Below are 21,702 nucleotides of genomic sequence, written 5' to 3'. Positions count from 1 at the left end.
GCCCCGGGACCATAGCGCTGTCTACCCCGACTCAGGTACTCAGGTACGTCTCAAGTCCATGTCCTCCAAACAGACTCAGGTGAGCGGACACTTCCTCGGGTGAAACCCACCCACAACGGCAGACAAAGTCCCAGTCTATCAGATTTTCCTCCGGGTCCCAGGCGCATTCTCGCTTATGTATTTCTTTTCGTCCTGTATCCTCAGGAACAGTCGGGACCAATGGGTGCCTGGGTTGTCTTTCTCCTTTTTCTGCCTCACCTCCTGTGCTCTCCTCGCCCGCTCCCATAGCCCCCTTTTCGTCGACTCTCACCTTGAGAAAGGGAGCAGGGGAGGAACGGGAGAGGGAGCTAACTTCAGCCCCGCAGGCGGCTGAGATTTGGCGCCTCTGTCCCCAAGCCGATGGGTTTGGATATATACCTGCAGAAGCGGTGCAAGGTGACGAGAATTAGGGCGACTCGAGTGGAGTGGAGGGGAGTGTGCGTGTGTGTTTGTGTGTGTGTGTGTATGTGTGTGTATGGGTAAAGAACTCAGAGGAGGGAGGTTGAAAGAGCAAAGCGGGTCAGGGAATTGCAACTCACTGGTCAAAGCGTCCCTTGCAGGCCCTGCCAGGGAATGTCTGGCTGGACCGAGCACTGTCCAGGGTCCTGAAGGCGGCACGGCTCAGGCTGCCGCGGCGAGAGCAACCCGGAAGCTCCCCTCTGTTCCCTTTCTAGCAACTATGCAAACCCCAAAGGTCCCGATTTAGGCGACCGCAGGACCCCCTCTAACCCGTCCACCCACCGCGGGAAACAAGTTAGCTTATCTGCACCCCTTCTTCTTGAACATACACAGCAAGCCTGACTTCTTAGAGGGGAAACATACCAAACTCCTCCATACGGAGACTTTACCAGGCGTTGCCTTAGTAACTAATATGGATTTTCTTCAAACTGGCAAATTTATATTTACAGCTGATTGTATGTCAGGGTTTCTTCAACCCCTCAAAATTAAAGTAAAAGGTGCATCCTTTGTTTACGTTTATTTTAAAGTCGCGCTTCCACCTTTACAATGAGTTTCCAAATTTTCTTCTGAAAAAAAGTTGATCTTTTCCAATCCGGAAAGTTCTCTTGGGTTGAAGGACCTAGCTCCTCCCCTCCGCTCTGCTCACCTTCCCCACTGCCCTCCAAGTTAGAAAGCATGATAGGTTTTAGGGGACCAGGAAAAGACTTAAGGCTGGAGGAGCGGGCGAGTTGGCGGGGCTCTGCACCGCCTGGACCCGTGAGGACAGAGAGGGCAGGACACCCCGCCTTCCTCAGTGACCACAGCTGCGTTCCAAGCTGTTCCTGCAGCCGATATCAGGATGTGCCGAAATGAAACGGACAAGGCAACTGTTAACATTACAGACCCCAGAGTTTTAACACAGGTCCTCTGATGGCAAGGTTGTGATTTTTCTCTGTCTTTTGTCAGCAGCATCTAGCTCACCGCTGCCAACACGATTTCCACTGTACTCTTGATCAATTTACCTTGATGCACTACCGGTGAAGAGCGGGGATTCGAATTCCCTTACAAACGCCTCCAGCTTGTAGAGGCGGTCGTGGAGGACCCAGAGGAGGAGACGAAGGGGAAGGAGGCGGTGGTGGAGGAGGCAAAGGCCTTGGACGACCATTGTTGGCGAGGGGCACCACTCCAGGAGAGGCGGTGCTGGGCGTCTTGGGGGTGCGCGCCGGGAGCCTGCAGCGGGACCAGCGTGGGAACGTGGCTGGCAGGCTGTGGACCTCGTCTTTACCACCATGGTCGGGCTCCTCTTGTTTTTTTTCCCAGCGATCTTTTTGGAGGTGTCCCTTCTCCCCAGAAGCCCCGGCAGGAAAGTGTTGCTGGCAGGAGCGTCGTCTCAGCGCTCGGTGGCCAGAATGGACGGAGATGTCATCATTGGAGCCCTCTTCTCAGTCCATCACCAGCCTCCGGCCGAGAAAGTGCCCGAGAGGAAGTGTGGGGAGATCAGGGAGCAGTATGGCATCCAGAGGGTGGAGGCCATGTTCCACACGTTGGATAAGATCAACGCGGACCCGGTCCTCCTGCCCAACATCACCCTGGGCAGTGAGATCCGGGACTCCTGCTGGCACTCTTCCGTGGCTCTGGAACAGAGCATTGAGTTCATTAGAGACTCTCTGATTTCTATTCGAGATGAGAAGGATGGGCTCAACCGGTGCCTGCCTGACGGCCAGTCCCTCCCCCCAGGCAGGACTAAGAAGCCCATTGCGGGAGTGATCGGTCCCGGCTCCAGCTCTGTAGCCATTCAAGTGCAGAACCTGCTCCAGCTCTTCGACATCCCCCAGATCGCTTATTCAGCCACAAGCATCGACCTGAGTGACAAAACTTTGTACAAATACTTCCTGAGGGTTGTCCCTTCTGACACTTTGCAGGCAAGGGCCATGCTTGACATAGTCAAACGTTACAATTGGACCTATGTCTCTGCAGTCCACACGGAAGGTAGGCATTATATTTGGGAAAGAAGGGTACTGAGAAAGCCGGGGCATTGCATGATGTGCTCCTGGGATCATAGTATTGTTCCTGTTTGTTTCTAGCACTGTGGGGAACGGAGTTTACCCTTCTCAGTACTGCCCACCCAGGCATTGCCTTTTATCCTCATTTCCTTACAATTATAGTGTAGGAAAATTGTACCCCATAGAATATCTGAGGATAGTAGGAGCTGAAAGGGTATCAAACTTTCCATGCAAAGTGTCCAGCAGTAGATTTGACTTGAATAGTTATTTGACCTCATATTTTGAGTTTGTGTTTGGAAGGCTTATTTGTCCAAGGCATTATACTGCCCTTCAGTGACTGGCTATGACTTTCCAGGTGTAATGAGTTAATTCAGTGTGAGTGATTGACAAAAAGAAGTTACTATTCCACAAACTGGACTTCAAAGCTTTATCTTTCTTGAACAGTTGAAGATGTTTCTTTGTCCTCTTGTACCCCTTCTTACATATCCAAAACTTTCCTGTGAATGTAGGATTAATGCAGTCATCTCCCTCAGTGTATCAGAAACTTATATTTTTACTTCTGGAATACCTTAGTTACAAAGAAAAAGCAAGTAATTTAAATCATGTATTTTCTTCCTACTTTATAGGCTAAAATCATCCAGATTCCCTCAGTCCCCCAAGAATTATCTTGTTTTATGAGAAATAACACTGGTGACCACTTGGATTTGAGTTTTGGTTTCTAGTCTTTTTTCTTCTAACACAATGAACTTACATATTAGACTTAAGGTTAGATCAGTTATAAAATACTAATTAATGGATAGCAGATATTAGGTTTATAATGTCTTCCTAAAATGCAATAGATTAATCTAAGGTAAAAGCTATGATTTTTCCAGAGACTTATGGATGTGAATTTTCAAAAATTTTTGTATATAAAGATTTTCTATACTCTCTTCACCTTAGATTATATACATTTTTTAATAAAAGGGGATTTCTGAGTTCAGCTACTCTTAACTCCCCCAGTAGGTTTATGAAAAAGCTGAGGCCCTGATTATAAATTAACATCTAGGACAATTCACACGTATAAGCTGGCATAAGAAGACAATCTTGCTGGTATTTCTGTATTCATATTTCTTCAAGTCAAATGATTTTCAAGAAGCCATAGACATGGTTCCATGTTCTTTTAATATTTCCACAATATTCAGTTACTTTTGTGAGGTCTGATTATAGAAATTGACAGCATCCATAGTGAAGTGATTATATGGTCATCATTATTGAAAACATATACTTTATAAAGGGAACAGAATTTTCAGAACAAACATAAATGATATAAATTTACACATTATAATTTCAGATTTTGCTTTTGGAAAAAACTATCTGCTGTGATATTATAACTTTATAACAACTGACTTATGCTTCTGAAGCTTGATTTTTAATCATGAACTGCATATCTCTTTTTGAACAAAAATTCATTACTTTTTAAAGACACAAACTTAAATTCAGATATTAATTCCTTATGTTTTAATATTTAACTTTATTACATGTTAATGTTTAGCATAGTCTCTTTAGTGCTTGCTTAAATGAAACACCCTGAAAGAGCAAGTTAAAATGTGTTAAATATCATCATTGGATAGATCCAAAGATGATGGCAAAGAGAATGGCAAAATCTAGATTGAATGTGATTTATTTAAATATTTAATAATATTTTCCCCATTGAGCTAGATAATTGATTATTGATATTGGAAGTATAAATTCTTTCTTCAGGAAGAAGTAATACTTCATCATTTTTAAGCAGTAGTTTTATTTTCCATATTTTATTATAAGATTGTTTTATTTGGTGAGAGGTGGCTAATAGTGGATTGCTTTCTGAGGAGTAGAATTATGTCTTTGGAAAATGAATTGAACTTGTTTTCACTAATTTTGCTGAGAAAGGACTAATATTATAATTTTGCCCATGTGTTAGTTTGGATTACTATGTTTCCTTTCTGCCTTCTGATTGGTGTTGTATGGCAAAGACAATGTCTCCGTACTATTATAGTAATTGATTCCAGACTACACTGTGTTCACAGAACAGCATCATAGCAATATGTGGTGTTTATTCTATTACCAAGCAGTTACACCATTCACCTTGCCATTCATATATAATACCTTGTTTCTTCTCAAAAGGAATTAGTTACTTCTCGTATTAAATGTAACATCTGTAAAAACTAAACTGCATTTATTTCCTTCGATCTGGAAAGGAATTTTGTGTAAGCTCCCATTGAAGATTCATTTTTCCTGAGGTTTTGCCCTCCTGCTTTTCAGGGCCCCATAGTGTACTGGCCTACAGGCACTTTCTTGAATCATTTAGTAATTTTACTGCTTTCAGACTGATGGGGTCGCTTATTGGTGACAGTTCCCTGTCAAATAGCAGAGAAGACCACATATCAGGGTTGTCTCTGTCATCTGAGCACTATTCAGCAAGGAAGCCAGTTTGTCTGGATATTGGCAACTTAGGGCTTAGAAATTCTGGGGCCTCTCATGACCTTCACCTCTCCTTTCCAAATCAGCCATTCCCTAGTCAATTCATTATCATCGTTTCTTGTATTAGAATTTAACCAAGTATAGTTAATACCAAAAGCACTAAGTGACTGGACTAGTGTGCCTTCATTTCTATAGTTAATTGTGAGATTATCTTGAAATCATATTGTTTTTGAATGGTACAGTTGTTTTTATATTACTGTTTTTTTATATTGAAGCTAAACTTGCAGATATTTTCTGTTTTGTTTTGTATTTTAACCAGTTATGATTTAGTTTTTATATTCTTTTTTTTTTTTACATTTTTAGATCTGTATTTACAGATATAAATGCAAATGCAACTGATAAGTGATGGAAATTATATAATAATCAAAATTCTTCAATTTTATAATTCTTGTATCAACAGAGTTGCAAGAGTTAGCAAATAAAATACACGATGCCCAAGGTAAATAAATTGCAAAGAAACATATATTCTTTTACATTCTTTTCAATCTTATATCATATTATTTGTACCACACTTGATACATGACAATTATCAATTTACATAAAATAAAAGAAAATCAGTACACATAAAGTTACCTGCAATGCAATAGACTCTCCAGAAATTGTTCATGATTGGCTCTGGAGGCAAATGTTAAGATGAGTCTGTCAAGGGGGAGGCAGGATATTGGAGTAATGGAGCCTTATCCGCAAACAAAGTTTGAATGCACTTTGGAGCAAGCTGCCCACCTGGAATGTGAGTCTTTAAATATGCTAAGTATATAGTAGAGAAATAGCCTACCGCTGATAAGAATATCTCAGCCAAGGACACTGTATTTTGTTCTTCTGATAAAATACAGATTCCCCATCAAAAAACAAATTTATCATTTCAAATGATTTTTGAAAACAGTACTTAAAAATAACTGTAGTTAATAAAACTCAAAGCATTGAACAAGTCCAATAAAAATGTTCTTTGAGTTTGTAGCTACAAGAATTTTTTTTGAGTGGATAAATTTTCATTGATTACATTTATTTATTTATTTATTTATTTATTTATTTATTTATTTATTTATTTATCTGTCTTAAGCCTTTCTTCTAGTATTTTGTCTCAGATACTTAGATAAGTATTGATATAATAATGAGTTTAGTGATGCTGCTTCCCTTATTAAAATATCCACTGTAAGGTAAACTTTTCTTTCCAGTTAGATTTTGATCTTGGTGTAACTTTTTTTTTGACATTTGCTTACATTTTATATAAAATTGGCCTTTTTGAGCTTCTTTCCAAAATCTGATTTTTTCCTTTTTAAGTACTTTTTTATTTGATATAAAACAATTAAAAAGTGTAATGACATCAGAAAAAAATCCTCCTAAGTAATAAATACATACTTTGGTTAATGCAATTACCTATAATAATTTTATATCTACTAAATATCATATTTCCTATGTATGTACCAGTAACTTTCTCTATATCTTTCTTGTCTTGATTGCAACCTACTTCAAAGGAAATTATCTTAATACATTGCTCATTTTATCATATAGTAAGAAATAGGAGTGTTTTGAAAGGTTATTCAGACCAACTAATAAAAGATGCTTAGAACATCACATTACATGCTTGCCCACACTCAAAGCTTTCTAATTGTGATTAGGGTTTCTAATTAGAGTAGGAGTATATCAGAGTTAAACTGAGAGCAGAATTTCACCTGAATTTTAGTCAGTTCTTCTATATAATGACCTAAAATATATTTCTTGAAGTTTCCACCAATCCTTCATTGAAGACTAGGAGTCATCCAAAACATTCAAGCTTCTTTTCCATGTGACATTTATCATCAATGAATAATCTCTCTTTTATAGTATACCTCTCCATTTTCTTCACTCATGCATTTCATTTTTTATACCTCTCCATTTTCTTCACTCATGCATTTCATTTTTTACTTCCCTTACCATCACAGCTGACTAGAGTAGATCTTACATCAATTAACATCCCAAGGTCTTTTCAAAAGTGCTGCTATTAAGCCATATCTCCTTCCTTTTATGCTTGAACAGTTATTAATTTTGTTACTGTTACCATTAGATTCAAGAGGAAGACTTGAATTTTTTCCCTTTAAATGTAAAATTATTAGCTTCAATCTGCTTTTCTAACATCAGTAAGTTCTGGGATTTTAATTGTCTAACTTATCTTAGTATTCCAGCTTTGTGTCTCCAGGATTTAACTGTATACGTTAAAACCTAAGTAAGATAAGGGTCAAAAGTAAAGTCTCAAACCCTTTCATGAGCAAACTACCTGGCTAATTCTGGTGTTCACTCAGCCTATTATGAATTCCTTCTACACAGTGCTTTTCCTCCTTATACTATACTACCTTGTAAATGTATAAATGGCTATATGTAGTTTAAATAAAAAGTCATCATAACAGATGACTTTAAGTAAAGATTTATTGCATAAAAACTTTAAATAACAATTTTGAAGACTTAATTTCAGTTACTAAGTAGTTTTTACTTTAAGGGGAGTGCGGTTTAAATACATGTAAAGTAAGTAAAAGCAATCACAGTATAGACATTTATAAACATGAGTTTATTCAATTGTAGGGAACTGAAAGAATGTATTAGTGGTGCAATTATCTAGAGAAAACATGGAGAAAAGGGAATTTTGGTTAGAGTTTTGTTTGGAAATATAGTATTTGTAAAAGAGGCAGTATTGAAAGTGCTGTCATGGTGTGAAAAAAAACAGATTTGCTTATCTGGAGGAAAGAGTCTGGGCTAAGAACTAATAATAAAAACAGAAGTAGGTCCTAATATTCTGTGATTACATCAGTCTTTATAGACATGAAGGACAAGTAATGGAGAATCTTGAAGCGTGTGACAAAGAGTTTTGGTTTCAAGAAAGATACATCCAAGCACAGTTAGACATGTGAACTTTGGCCAAGAGAACATATATTATTGGCAAAAGTAGGTGAGTGGACAAAAGAAAAGCCAGATATTGTTACGAGATACTTTATTTGTAATTTTTTAAAAAGTGTTCATTTCCAAGTAAAACCTTGTTTATCCATAACCTTGATTCTCTAGCTGTCTACTTTATACTTGAGAGTTGGTCTCTTTAAACACCAACATTTACATTTAAAACATTTTATGAGGTGATCTTTGCAAACACTACTGTAAAGTCCCCTAACTTCTTTTAAAGACAGTGCTCAATTTAATGGACACTTCCCTTGAATATACCAAGTTATCGTGAACATAAATTGTTACCTTGTGCTGGGATATGGTGGTAATCTTGGAGCCTGTTAAAAAAATATAAGGCCATTTATTATTACTCAAAATGGCCACAAATTGCCATACTTAAAAATTTTTATCTTTTTTTCTTTTATATCTTGGCTGGATTTATTAAACCCATTTTTAAAGTCATTAATCAGTATTTAGCAAACAGCTATTGTGTGCATAGAATTAGAGTGAAATCCAAAGATGAAAAAAATGACACTTTCATTATTTTGAGTAAGCTTGAACTCTTTGTGATTCCTTTGCCACACAATCACCCTGTGACTACATTTATCTTGCTGCAAATTTTATAAGAAGCTGTCCTTCATAGGGTAGGTGGTAGTGGCAACTTCCATTTTATGTTTCTATCTTGTGGCTTGGCAGTAGCCATCCTTCTACAAGCATTAAATTTTTTGCCCTTATGATATAGGGAGCCAATATACAATAACTGCTTTGTGGATTTTCAATAACTGGGCAGTGACTGGAGTGATGGGTTCATAAAGAGACTTATCAAAAGTCGTGTTTTCGGCATACACTTTTTTAAGAACACAGAGGGCTGGGGAACAACATCCAGAAAAGAATAGTTTGGTGAACACCTACAACCACTAAAAAAACTCATGGCACATGCTGTTCTGATATATGTTGGAAGCAGCATGTCAGTAGGAGAAGGTTGTCAATTTTCAGAGAAGCTGTAGTTGAAAACCAGAGTCAAGACAAGGCATAAAGCCTTGTCAAAATGTCACTGTCTTATGCAACAGAGAGTTATCATTAGATCTAAATTTATATAGAAATATTTGCTTCTTTTTCCTATTTAATTGTTCTCTATGAATGTCTACAACATTTAAAATCTTAGCTTACATGAGAAATGATAATTTTAATTACCTTCGGTATTGCAGAAAGCTTTACTCTCTTAAACTTAAGACATTGTAGTACCAAATAGAACATTAATGTTTTTATGAAGAGAATTGCTTCTCAGAAATCTCCATTTATCAATTTTAGGATTATCTATTTTATTCATTTCATAGCCAACAAATTGAAGATTCAAGGCAATTATCTAAATATCCAGGTAAAAGCCTTAATTGGTAGTTGAAGCACAGGATTTTGAGAGGCAGAAATTCTTTAATTGCCTAGTAACTTATTTGCCTTCTAATAAAGACATTTATAAATAAACACATGTGACTATTATGCATCACATATTTTTCTTGGTGCTAGTAACGCATAAAGTAATAAAAATAATAATAATAACTATTATTACTACTATTATTAATATTATTTTCCTCAAGGGTCTCATATTTGTTGGAAGAGACATAGAAATATATAGACAGTTATAGGCTCATGGGTTATAAAGAAAATGTTTAATTACTGTTTTGAAAAATGCACAAAACATATGGGAAATACTGTATGCATGCACATCTCAGTCTCATTTGTAAAATGGGAATTATAATCACTACCATGTTATATTCCTTACAGCAGCGTTTCAAAGAACAAGAAGATGTTACCCATAAATACATTTCAGTTGTTTTTCTTAAACTGCCACCAAAGAGATGACTTCTTCTCAGCTGATGAGTATTAAGCAAGTCCAAGAAGTCAGTTAACTGGATAAAGATTTTCAACCCTAAACCTAGTAATATAAGACTAAAATGAAATTCATAGTTAAGATAAAGGTGCAGCATCTACCATAGCCTTTAGGAAACTTCCTTGTTACAAATGAGAAAACAAAAGCCCGGAAAAATAAAACAAAATCACTTGCTCAAGATCATAAAATTCATAAGTAGCAAAGCTAGGACTAATTTAGCTTTGTTTCAGATACTTTCTTAAACCAAAGTTTTCTTCCTTCCTTCCTTCCTTCCTTCCTTCCTTCCTTCCTTCCTTCCTTCCTTTCTTTCTTTCTTCTTTTTCTTTCTCTCTCTCTCTTTCTTTCTTTCTTTCTTTCTTTCTCTCTTTCGTTCTTTCTTTCTCTCTTTCGTTCTTTCTTTCTCTCTTTAGTTCTTTCTTTTCTTTTTAAACCTCATGCCCTCCTCTCATGTGAGGTCCATACCATTTAGCTCAACTGTGTCTTTCCAACTTTGCTGCTGTCATTTAGCAGGTTCTAGGAGACTCCTTTTCTGAAAACTCATTCTCTGTGCTGTTAGTCTTCCTCTTAATGTCAACTCTTGCCTTAGTTTTGGATGACTCCAACATTCATGTGTTTGTCCCATCAATACCTATGCTCATAGATTATTGATCTCAGCGCTGTGTTCCTTGCCTTCTCTTTAGCAACCCACTCACCCTGACCACAATCTGGTACCCTGGCCTTGCCAATAACTATTTTATCTATAAATCTTTAAACAAGAGAAAGTCACTGAAAAATAGAAGCCTCTTATTTTCTTCAACTTCTTTTGCTCCCACCTCACCTGCTCTCCACATTTCTCTGGAAGGTCTGAATAAAGCCATTTTCTCAGCTGATCTGGTTCCCCTTCTGCATCTGAGCAACTCTACCTCTATATTTGTGCTTGTTATCATCTTGTAATAAAGCTCCTTTCGCAGAGAAAATAAACTTTCAATGTAGAGTGACTACTCCACATGAAGCTCTATTTCAGGAGATTATAAATTACCCATTTTTTTTCTCTTGCTCCTTAAAGGCAGAAATGTAAAATAAGACCAGGATGAAACATCTTGTCAAAATGAGAGAAGAAAGGATGCCTTCTCTATGAGGGCTGTGGTTAACAGTGGGAGATGACACATGGTCAGACATCTCTGTGACACCATCTCTACCACAAGTAACTAGAAGTGGTATGGAGTGGATAAGGATGAGAAAATCAGAGAAGGGTGGCTAGAGTTGAAATCCAGAGGTCTGGAATAGGATTGACCCAAGGGATTCATAGAACTAGGCATGCTTAGAGAGCTATCAGGGTGAAGTATACAGAAAACAGTCCCCTAAGTTTATTATACAGATAAGATGCGACAGTGCTCCATATAGGGCTAGGTAGATGTAATAGATGTAAGATGTCATTATTGTTGTCATGCTATTCTAACCTTAATTAAGAAGGTGCCCTTAGCTTAGATGAGCCTGTGTGAAGTAAATACAGGGAAGTTCTGGGGTGGAGGTGTGAAAATAAAGAGGGAAAATGCTGATTTACTAACACTGAGTGGGGCATATTCAACTTCTCTCCTTTTATAACAATTGCACTCACAGCATGTGGCCCTCAATGCAAATCTTTTGATTGGACAGCATATCCCACAGTTATTGTTAAATAATCACGGGCAGTTTCCTCTGTTCTCTGTGGTGCTATAACACATTTTATAATTTGTTTGTTATAAAAGTTAGAACAAAAAAATCAATAAACAAATTGCTGATAGTATGTTCAAGAGAAAAAAACTTTATGAAAGATTTTAAAAGGTTATATGAGGATATTGAAATAGTGGAAACAGCTTATAATAAAGAAATTCAATATCTTTTTTTGGATAAATAAATATACTATTTGTTATTTTCAGGTTTTGGTTAACAGGTACTACTCTATTGGCAGAGAAGAAGTCATGTCCAGATTCCTATCTCAATTTTTATGTTTTGTGAGCACATTCTTTGGTTTGACCAATGCTATAGTCATTGAGGAGTAGAGATAGTGGAATTATAGTCTTCCTTTTAATAAGTTCACCACATAGTGATTACTATTCAGTTTGCTAAGTGCAACCATAGGAGTAGGCATAAGGTAGAGAGACAACAGAGAGAACTGTGATTAGCTCCCTCTGGTCCAGGGAAGAAGTGAGGGAAAGCTCAAAGAAGCTCCCCAGAAAAGGTGACATTTGAAGTTCACTGTATCCGAGGAAACAAAGGAGTAAATATAAGTAAAAGCACTGACATAGAAAGCAAAGTATGCTCAGGGACCTCTAAGAATATCATTAACTCTAAAGTATATATCCTGGGAAAATGAGTGGGGAAGATCAAATTGAAAAGAGAGAAAGAGCCTAGGTCATGATGGGACATACTTATCAAGCCAAGAAAATTAAGACTCTTGGAAACATGGTGAGCCAGTGAAGAATTTTATGCAGGAAGAAACCAAGATCAGATTATATTTTGGAAAGGGCATCTGGAAAGCTTTGGAGAAGACAGATTAAGAAAAGGGGGTCAAACTGGAAATTAGGAGACAAATCTGAAGGCCATTGATGGTTGAGGGAAGTGGAGAAGGAAAGGCCAGTTCAATTAGTTAATTTAGTCAAGAAATGATTAGAGTTTTACTAAAAAAAAGTGTCAATGGAAAAGGAGAGGAGAGAATGAATTTGACTTTCTATGTAGCAGGGAGGTTAGTGTTTAGTGAATGATTGGTTATGAGAATCAAGGACAAAGAGAAGTCTAGAGTAAGCCCCAGGTTTCTATTTTGTAGGAATAAATAGGGAATAAAGAGAAATCGCAGACTGGGAAAAAATTAGTTTTAGACGATTTGAGTTTGTGGTATCCATTGGAAAATAAAGTCAAGGGATCCCATAGGCCAACGATCTGGAAAGAGAGTTATATTTGAAATTTGTCAGAAAATATCTGGTTAAAACCATGCAAATTTATGGGATTGCCAAGGGGGTAAGATATAAAATACAAAAAGATGGTCAAGGGCAGTACTTTGAGGCATGTGAAAATGAGAAAGTGTCTACAGAAAAGGGAAAAAGAAGGACAGTTTTAAAAGTAGGAAAAGAAAGAGGAAGAACCTAATGTTATGAAAGCCAAGGGAGGAGACAGTTTCGATAATAGAACAGTGACAAAGAAAGCTGATGGATAAAAGAGGAAGAACTATAGAAACAGTGTTCTGTACTAGTAGTGATACGAGTACACAGTTATATGCCACAACAACAGTATTAGAGTGTTCTGAATTTTTATGCTTACTTTTACCCATGAATTTTATGCCTTCAGATGATGTTCTTATTGCATGTTAGTGTCCTTTTCTTTCAGATTGAATAACTCACTTTAGCATTTCTTCTAAGAAAGGTCTGGGGGTGATGAATTCCCTCACTTTTTGTTTGTCTGGGAAAGTAGTTATCTCTTTTTTATGTTTGAAAGTTGGCTTTGCCGGGTAAAGTATTCTCAGTTCACAATTTATTCAGTGCTTCGTCATCCTGCTCTGTCCTGGCCTGTGGTTTCCACTAAGAAGTCTGTTGCTAAACAAATTGGAGCTCATATATGTTGTTTTCCTTTCTCTTGCTCCTTTTGGGATTATCAACTTTTGAAAGTTTCATTATTATATGCCTTGGGGTAGTCTTATTTGGGTGAAATCTTTATGGTGTTCTCTACCCTTCTTGTACCTAGAGATTTATATTTTCTCTAGGGTTGGAAAGTTTTCTTGTATTATTTCTTCGTGTGATTTTTCTACTGCTTGCCCTTTCTCAACGCCTCCTTGAAGGACAGTGACTCTTAGATTTGCCTTTTTGAGGCTGTTTTCTGGATTTCAGAGACATTCTTTATTCTTTGTCTTTTTTTTTTCTTTTTTCTCCTCTGAATGTATTTTCAAATAACCTGTCTTCAAGCTCATGAATTATTTCCTCTGCTTCATCAATTTTGCTGTTTTAACCCTCTGATGCATTTTTTTTTTATTCAACTAAAGTATTTCTCAGTTCCAAAATTTCTGTTTAACTTTTTCAAAAATTATTTCAATCTCTTTGTTAAATTTCTCTGATAACCTTAAAAATTGCTTTTATGTGTTATCTTGGAGTTCACTGAGTTTCTTTAGAATTCTTATTTTGGATTATTGACCTGAGAGCTCACATATTGCCATCTCATTGAAGTCAGCCACTGGCTCCTTGCTTTACCCATTTGGGAAGGTTATGGCTCCCTGTTTGCTGGTGTTTGTTATGAATGTATATCTGTCTCTTCTCATTGAAAGGTTAGTTATTTATCCCAGTCTTCATTGCCTGTGTTGGTGTGGTCTGTCTAGTGATGTGTGTTTACAGGTTCTATGCTGGTTGCCTGTTGAGTCCCCTTAGTCGTAGACAGCTGCCTTTATTTTGGCACTAGATGCTGCCCTAGGCCCAGGTTTCCCACAGCTCTCACACAAGAACTGCCCATTCTGGATTGGGGAGAGGGGTCTCAAAGAGAATTTCCCAGCTGTTTGGGAGGCTGACTAGAAGTTTATGCCCAGAAGACTCATGAATGTGCCTCCTACAATGTGGTGCTGCTGAACCTCCTCTCTGACTTGGTATCTCCTTTGTCTTCTGCTCACAATTTTTCACTTCTCTGTGGCTTCAAGGATCTTCACAGCCTCAGCTTTGAATTCTAGGTTATTGGTGATGATAATCTTGGCACTAGATAGTTGTTTTTGATTTTCTCTGAGGAAGACTGAAGCCAGATTTCTTCTACTTCACCATTTTGGTGATGTCATACCCATAGATGGAATAGCTTATAAATAATATACATTTATTCTCTCACAGTTCTGGAGAAACTGGCAAGTCCAAGATCAAGGCACTGAAAGTTTGGTGTCTGTTGAGGGCTGCTGTCTGCTTCCAAGATGGTGTCTTGTTACTGCATCCTCCAGAGAAATGAACTCTGTCCTCATGGTGGAAGGAACAAAAGGGCAAAGGGGGCTTAAGCTAGTTCTCTCCAGTTGTTTTAAAAGGCACTAATCCATTTTTGACTGCAGGGCCCTCAATGACTCAATCAAATTCAAAAGTTTCTATCTCTTAACACCACCACAATGGGGATTAAATTTCAACACATGGATTTTGGGGGACTTTCAGACCATAGCAAGTAGCCTCCACTTCCTCCTAGCTCTGTCTTTCCAGTAGTGTGTCAATTTGCAAATCAATTGGAAGGGCAGAAGCCAGGAGAAAGTGGAGGCTGCTAATACACATCCTTGTTCCTGAGAAAGGAAGATGAGAGATCCAATGATGGCTACAGAGAGATGATAATTCTTTAGGAGGGGAAAAATTAAGCAGTTTTAAGGGCTGATGAAAAAGAGTGAGTAGAAAAGGAAAGTTTGAAGATAATTGATCAAGCAAGGTTGCTGAGGAGCCACGGCAAAGCTGTGGCAAGGCTAGCCTTGAACAGAAGCCTTTTGTCTGCGTGGTGATGTAGTGAAGTTTGGGAAAGAGGAGAAAAGAGTATTTGAAAACAACCTTTGGTAGCCTTTATTTTCTGAATTATTCAATCAGGGAAATGGAAAGAGAGAAGAAACAGGTCAAATACAAATAGAGCATATTTTTAGAGGAGCCAACTGAGATGAGAAACCACATATTCCTAGTAGTGTTACTTCGTACTATTTTGATATTCTCTTCACTATTGTACAGCCCCCGGTTACAAGCAAGAAGTCTCAGCTTTCATAGCAGTTAATTAACTTGGCCACCTACTGGCCCAATGTCCAAAACACCAGAATCTTTCTTTAATTTACTACCAAGGCTACTAGGTGCCCATCAGAGATCAGAGCCAAGAATTATCCTTTATCCAGATCCTGTCAAAGGGCCAGATAAGAGAACTGATATTTAACAGTGTAATCTGAGAGATCATTACCAACCTCTCTGTATGAAAGTAGGTTTCCAGGGGCCACCCACAGTGGCTCATGCATATAATAGCAGCACTTTGGGAAGCTAAGGTGGGAGGCTTGAGGCCAGGAATTTGAGGCCAGCCTGGGCAGTATAGCAAGACCCCATCCCTAAAAAAAAACTAAAAAATAACCGAGCATTGTGGCATGCACCTGTAGGAGGCACCTGTAGGTGGAGGCTGAGGAAAGAGGGTTACTTACTTGAGCCCAAGAGTTTGAGGTTGTGGAAATGGGAGGTATCTTATGCTCATAGTTTAATACACTAAAGATGAGAAGATCTAGTGTGTACAGAAGAATCCTTGAGTGTTGATCACATAACAGAGGAGAATCATGCTTTTTCAGATTATTTGAAAGTCCTTTCTTGACTCAGATGCTCACCCATTCCTGCCATCTCCTTCTTAGTGCATTCTGGGACCCGCCATGAGGCTGTGTTTGGACGTTTTGTCCCTTTTTGACAGTGCATATGTGTGGCCGAAACATTCTCTCTTTCTTCCATGTTCAACTTCGATATGGATACCTCTGTGGATTTATAACAGTCTCCTTTCCTGTTTCCCGCTTTTCTCATCTTTATAATAAAAATAAATAAAATCTGGGAAAGGCAAATCTGTTTGTAAAGTGACTGCTCAGTGAGAAATGGAGAGGAAGCTTGCTTTTACCCATCTTCTAACTTCTCCTGGTGTTCTCATGCACTTCCCTGGCCATAATTACTTGTAGTCTGGCAGCCAGTTTTGTTGAATATTCTAGGTAGGCTCAGTACCTATGATGCTGTCTTCTACTTCATTCTCGTTTGCCTTAAGGGCAACATGATTTAACTCGGGAAACCGAGCTTGATATAGGATGAGAAAACAGAAGATACCCTATGTCTCTTAAACCTGTTAATAAGATGGTGATTCAATCACAGAGAATGGGGGAGGTGCTATGTGTTGATACATGTGAGGGATAAATTACTCTTTGGCTAGAAGCACCAAATTTGAAACCATGAAAAGGCAAATTCATTTTTTTGGTCTATGTCGGTACATGCTAAAGGAAAGTTTAGTATGAAATATCTTTGATGTGCCATTTTAAAAGTAAAATCTTACTTGAAAAGAAATTGCCTCTTAAAAATGAAAAAAATATTGAGTGAGTGATTAATTTTTTGAAGTGCTTATATTCTGCCTTTTACAAGGTTATTTTAGGCTCTCCTTGGTACAGAGGAATGCAGTCAAGGAGTCTTCTCAAACCTTATTGTTCATACAAATCACCTGGAGAGCTTCAATTACAGATTCTGACTTAGTAGATCTGGGGTGGGCCTGAGTGTCTGTCTCTATAGGCTGTCAGTTGGTGTCGATGCTGCTGATTTCTGGACCGCAATATGGACAGAACCTCTGGAAGCCCCTTCCCATAATTTACTTCTTATGACAGTGTATTGTAGATGCTTTCCCATACATTTATGAATCATTTCCTGCACATCATTTATATATGCTTAAGAGAAACGTTGTATGATTCTCACATAGGCAGAAAATGGATTTTAAAATGTGCAAGTTAAGAAAATTACAGAAAAGATATTTATCTATTCATTTCTTACATTTGATGATTTTAAAATATGCATTAGCTAACCTGAATAATTACTGAATGTAGCATCGTAGTTAATCAAATTTCTGGTTACATCAATGCCTTCTCCCACTAGAATACTTTGCCCCCAAAAAGTGTCTGTCCTGGTGGAATATAAACTGCTGGAAAGTAAGATCTTAGTTTTGTTTCACTCACTGATATTTTTTCAGCAATTAAAGTAGGGATTCGGACACTGTAGACACTTGGTACATATTTGTTCAATTGAATTAAGTATGGAAGGCTTTTGTTTCAAATGCCTTTTCTGCCTTAGTAAGGGGTTTGATGATTTAAGAGCTTACAGGGCTTCACATCAATTCTTAGTGCCCAGTACTGTAAATGTAAATGTAAATGAAACAAGATGATGGATTATTTATTCAACTTCCAAGAACTAACAACATCAGAAGTTTTTGGTTTTTACTAAATTTGTTGTAGATTATTTTTCTTTTGATTTGCTTCTTTCTCATCAAAGTGGAATACAGCAAGAAAAAAATTCAAATTAATTGCATGTTTTGTGGGTAGGCTCTGCTTTTATTATCACTCTTCCCTTTTCCCCTTTTTAATCATTGAAGGAAAAATCATTACATTTACTGGCAATTAAAACTCACAGATGTTATATTTTTCTCAATCTCTCTCTTTATATGAATACTCGTATCTAGTACCCTCTCTTCCTTTTACACTTTAGCGCCCATGGGCAGCAAGAGGTGTACTGAGTAGGAGGACCCGAATTTGATCTCACGTCCTCTAAGACCAACCCCTATGACTCTGGACAAGCCAGGAAACTGCTTTAAGTCCACCTATCTTCTCATCTTTAAAGAGTCTGCCTTGCCTTTGCCTTTCTTACACGTTTCCTGTGAGACCCAAATAGCTGATGTGGAAGCATTTTGGAAACTGTATACTTTTATATACATACAATTAGCTGCATTATATTCTACTATAGCTTGTATTATTATTTTCTCATTTTTATTATTAATAATTCCTCCTAGCCTCTACATTTACCAGAAAGTTATAAGCAACCACTATTACTCAGCATTTATTTAAAATGATAGATTTTATGCTAAAAGAGAGTATCTAAGTCCTTGATTTGAAAAGAAAGCTTAGATGTGAGGTTACACACAGCTAGTTACTACAAGATGCATGATGCATGACTATCATTGTAGCCCAGCTTTTTCTCTCTGTAGCCTCTGAAGGATCTCCTGATCATTGACATTCATTTCTTCACATGCTCTGCCTACTGTCTGATTTTCTTTCACCCTTACTCTTTGTAGGTTAGCTTAAAGGGTAACCCTCATATTCATATCAATAAGCCAATAAGTTAGTCAATTTATTTTATAAAAACTGTTCTACTAATTATTAGGCAGTGCATCAGGCATCAGATATTAAAAATGAATCCAAGTATGCAGAGGCCAATAAAATTTGGTAACACAAGCAAATATCTGTAAAAAATTGTCTAGATATTATATTACAGTACAGTAAAATAATATTTTTTATGTTTCCAAATTTTTTGGGTACCCTGCAGTTCTTACCATTGTTTTTAGTCCAGATGGAGGGCTAGAGAAAGGATTATTGCCACATCATTGTGAGAGGGTGTGAGGTCCAAGGGAGGGACAGGTTACTTCCAGTGGGGATACTGGGTAGGTATTTGAAATAAGAGGCATTAAAACTGGGTCTTACATGATAGCTAGTGTTGCAAATGCAGAGCTGTATGGAGAAAAGAATCTCACATCAATAAAATCATGTAAATCAGGGATCTGAGTAAGGTGTTAACAGGTATGCAGAGAATGGTGAGTGGTTTAATTCATCTGGAGCAGAAGGTAGTTACAGGAGAGTTGTGGAGCTCGTTGGAAAAGTGGACCCAGATGTCAGAGTGCTGAGAATGTCAGAGTTTGAATTTGTCTTCCATCTGTTATGTTAGTCAAAATAGAGTAGACCCTCTTTTGCAAATTTCTACCAAAGACTGATAAATAGGGATTTATTTTTAACATTTCCTACCCACTCATTTTTCTGGTTCTTTTTTCCTCCTTGTATCATTTGTGTTAGAAAGCGACCCCTTTGTACGGAAGCCACCTTCTTTGTCTAGAAAAATGTCATTAATCATACAGTCCATTTACATTTCCAGAGCAACATAAATATTTGATTTTAAGAAGGATACAGGCAAACGTATTGCAATGTTTTGCAGCTAGAGTTGCAGCCTCTGTGGACATGTGGCCCGCCTCTCAGTGAAGCAAAAGGCATATCACAAGCTGGTTTCTCAGCTGTGAAATGCCACTACTTAGGTCACATGCCTCAGGAAAAAAAAAAAAAAAAAAAAAAAAAAAAACCTGCCAGGAGCAACGCCTTCTTCTTGGTAGAGAGGCGTGCCACATGTCACCCAAAGCTGCTGTCCCCTCTAGCATCATGCACAGATAACTTTGCTTCACTTCTGCATGTGGGGAAGTTGTGTTCTCTGCCTTTTGCAGTGTATTTCTCCATGGCATTTACCTAGTGGAGAATTTAGTTTGATACTTATTGAATTGGGGATTATTGCCCATACTTATTGGACAAATCTTAATCCAGAAGAATGGTTATAACCTAGAATGACACTGGGTGAAAATTTGAATTGTGTTTCACATGAAAGATGGCATATGACAGGCATATTTCCACCTGACACCTAGCTATGATGCCATCCTTGGTGACAGAGCAAGATCACACCTTATGTCACTCCTTAATAGCATGCATGGGTTCCTGGAAATCAGCCTTAGTGAACACATTCTGGATCCTTAGAACCATGCCTCATCAACTCTTAAGGCATAGAAAACAAGGAACATAATTCACATATTCACAAGCAGGTAAAGCACTCCATACAGCATGTACCATATTTTAGATTTCCTCCATATCTTTGTAAGGTCTGATATGGGATTAAGCACAAAGTGCTTAATTAATATTTGTTGAATGAATAAGCAAATATTGTTTTTTTAAGAGGCAATCTAATAGACATTTGGGCTGGCCAGGGTATTGGAATTCCTTGGCTTCATGTTTCTCTAGGAAGGACCTATGTAAAACCTCACTGGGACTTACTTTTAGGAAGAGATGCATGTTCTTTCTGCCATAATAATGCCACCTTGGCACGAGTGTAATACTTAAGAGTTAAAGCATTTTCCTTTGCATTTTTGAGTGATTCCAAAAAACCCGTATTGAAACATATGCTTTTCCAAAACATTTCAAATGTAATTCTTATTTTTTCCCTCTGTTTTTGTTATGGGTTAATTGTGTCCCACTAACCCCCCAAAAAAAGTTGGAACCCTAATGCCTGGTATTTCATAATATGAGCTTATTTGAAGATACGGGCTTTACAAAGGTGATTTAAATGATAAAGTTAAAATGATATCATTAGGGTGGGCCCCAATCCAACATGATTAGTGACATTATAAAAAGGAGAAATTTGGATACAAAAAAAACATGCACACAGGAAGAACACAATTTGAAGATGAAGACGGAGATTGGGGTGATGCATCTACAAGCCAGGGAACGCCAAAGATTGTCAACAACCACCAAAACCTAGGAGAAGGCATGGGACAGACTCTCCCTCACATTTGTCAGAAAGAACCAATTCTATCGACAGCTTAATTTCAGATTTTTAGCCTCCAGAACTGTGAGAGAATAAATTTTTGTTGTTTAAGCCACCCAGTGTATGGTACTTTGTTACAGCAGCCCTAGAGAACTAGTACAGTTCTTTTGAGGCTATTATATTTTAAAACCTGCTCTAGATTTTGGTACTTTCTGCATGTGCTAAAAAAAAAAAACTAATGTTCACGGTGAAACTGATGCTCTTCTGTTTATCGACTATTAATTGCTTAACTTTTCCCCTCCCCCTACCATGTGAACCACCACCTTCTACTCATAAATGGTAATATAACTCAGATGTATGTTGTTGTGATGGCTAATTTTAGGTGTCAGCTTGACTGGATTAAGGGATACCCAGAGAGCTGGTAAAGCATCATTTTTTGAGTAGGTCTATGAGGGTGTTTCCCAAGAGATTCACATTTGAACCAATGGGTTGAGCAAGGAAGAGCTGCCCTCAATAATGAAATAAGCTAAGGGCCTGGATAGAACTGCAGATGGGACCCCCCCCTTTTCTCCTTTTCTTGCATGTCAGAACTCCAGGATTCAAGACTTTGAACTCCAGCACTTGCATCAGTAGCTGCCTATATTCTCAGGCCTTTGGCCCTGTACTGAGGGTTATGCTATCATCAGCTTCTCTGGTTCTCAGGCCTTTGGACTTAGACTGAGTCACATCACTAGCTTCCTTGGTTCTCCAGCTTGTAGACAAGTTACTGTGGAACTTCTCAACCTCTATAATTGCATGAGCCAATTCCCCTATGAAACCTCCTTTCATATCTATCTATCTATCTATCTATCTATCTATCTATCTATCTATCTAT

The 21,702-nt window shown here is 37.8% G+C and overlaps 1 protein-coding gene across 3 annotated transcripts in view; it reads left to right on the top strand.

Annotated features, from left to right (window-relative positions):
- The first annotated feature begins 1,529 nt into the window (after positions 1-1,529).
- LOC116463111 (metabotropic glutamate receptor 1-like) overlaps positions 1,530-21,702 on the top strand; it is a 411,458-nt gene continuing 391,285 nt past the window's right edge. For all 3 annotated transcript variants that reach the window (XM_058434480.1, XM_032146072.2, XM_058434479.1), the window contains exon 1: positions 1,530-2,466. In XM_058434480.1, the coding sequence (XP_058290463.1) occupies positions 1,767-2,466 (700 nt within the window). In that variant the 5' untranslated portion in view covers positions 1,530-1,766. The remainder of the gene's footprint in view (positions 2,467-21,702) is intronic.

This window comes from Hylobates moloch, unplaced genomic scaffold (genome assembly GCF_009828535.3).
Source record: "Hylobates moloch isolate HMO894 unplaced genomic scaffold, HMol_V3 SCAFFOLD_27, whole genome shotgun sequence".
Taxonomy (NCBI): Eukaryota; Metazoa; Chordata; class Mammalia; order Primates; family Hylobatidae; genus Hylobates; species Hylobates moloch.
This window is presented reverse-complemented; position numbering and strand designations above follow the sequence as displayed.